The 995-nt window shown below is 56.6% G+C and overlaps 1 protein-coding gene across 1 annotated transcript; it reads left to right on the forward strand.

Moving 5' to 3' along the window:
- Positions 1–297: 297 nt before the first annotated feature.
- On the forward strand, positions 298–768 carry Pmar_PMAR000477 (hypothetical protein; the record flags this gene model as incomplete). The annotated part of the gene is made up of 1 exon (XM_002766058.1): positions 298–768. A coding segment is annotated over one exon (471 nt), but the record flags the coding sequence as incomplete, so codon positions are not given.
- Between the last annotated feature and the right edge of the window lie 227 nt (positions 769–995).

Below are 995 nucleotides of genomic sequence, written 5' to 3' on the forward strand. Positions count from 1 at the left end.
CAACCGCCCCTCTGGCTCAAGGTCTTAGTTAACTTTTAATCAATGACGCCCTCTCCGGGCAACACTCCAACCGCATCGAGCGACCAGCAGCATCAAGCGCCCCCCTTACGCCCCACGGACGATCCATCGGCAGCCTCACAAGTCGACGGTGATCGAGAGGCCAAGAAACTGGAGGAGATCAAGAACATAGATGCGGAGAGGGATGGCAGCTTCCAAAAGGTTGTAGCGGTCATCTCGGCGATGGAGGAAAAACGCATATATAAGGGTGATTTGATGTGGATAAATCGTGGCCTGGCCATGCTTACAAATATATACTCCAAAGCGTGCGAGGATCTCGCACGCGAGCGTGACAGGACCATATCTGTCCTGGAAGAATGCGCGGTCCTGAAGGCCCAACTGGAGTCCTTGGAGAGTCGCAAGACCCACTGGGCAGACCTGGTTGATACGCCTACAGCGTCTTCCAGACCAGAAATCGATCTGACGCTAGAATCGACTTACCCTGGCAACACCCAGCCAGCCAGACCAGTGACACTTCCAGTGCCTACTAGACGCACCCGCACCCTCGAGGGGCGAGCAGTTGAAACGGGCCCGAGGAGACCCCCACCACCTCCACAAAGCTCTATCACAAGAAGGAGATCCCCAGCAATAGGCGCTGGTAAAGCCACTGCCGCAGCTGGGGCTTGGCGGGTGGTCCAAGGCAGGAAACAACAAGGGATTGCAAAAGCCAAGGCCAAGGCACAACCTCGCCAGGCCGCACCGACTGCGAAGGTGGAGAAGCTGTGCATGGTCATCAATAAGACTGACCTCATCGGGGGCCAGCCACCGAGCCGCTGGCCGACACCCAGCGACGAGACCTTCAACTTTATCCAGAAGGCCTTCGAGAAAGAGGCTACAAAGGGCACTGGGCCACGATGGAAGATAAAGGGCACGTGGAAATACGCACTGGTGTCGCTATCGAGGTCGACGATCTTTGGACCCAACAGCAGATACTCAGG

This window comes from Perkinsus marinus (genome assembly GCF_000006405.1).
Source record: "Perkinsus marinus ATCC 50983 genomic scaffold scf_1104296973718, whole genome shotgun sequence".
In the NCBI taxonomy this organism is placed as follows: Eukaryota; Perkinsozoa; order Perkinsida; family Perkinsidae; genus Perkinsus; species Perkinsus marinus.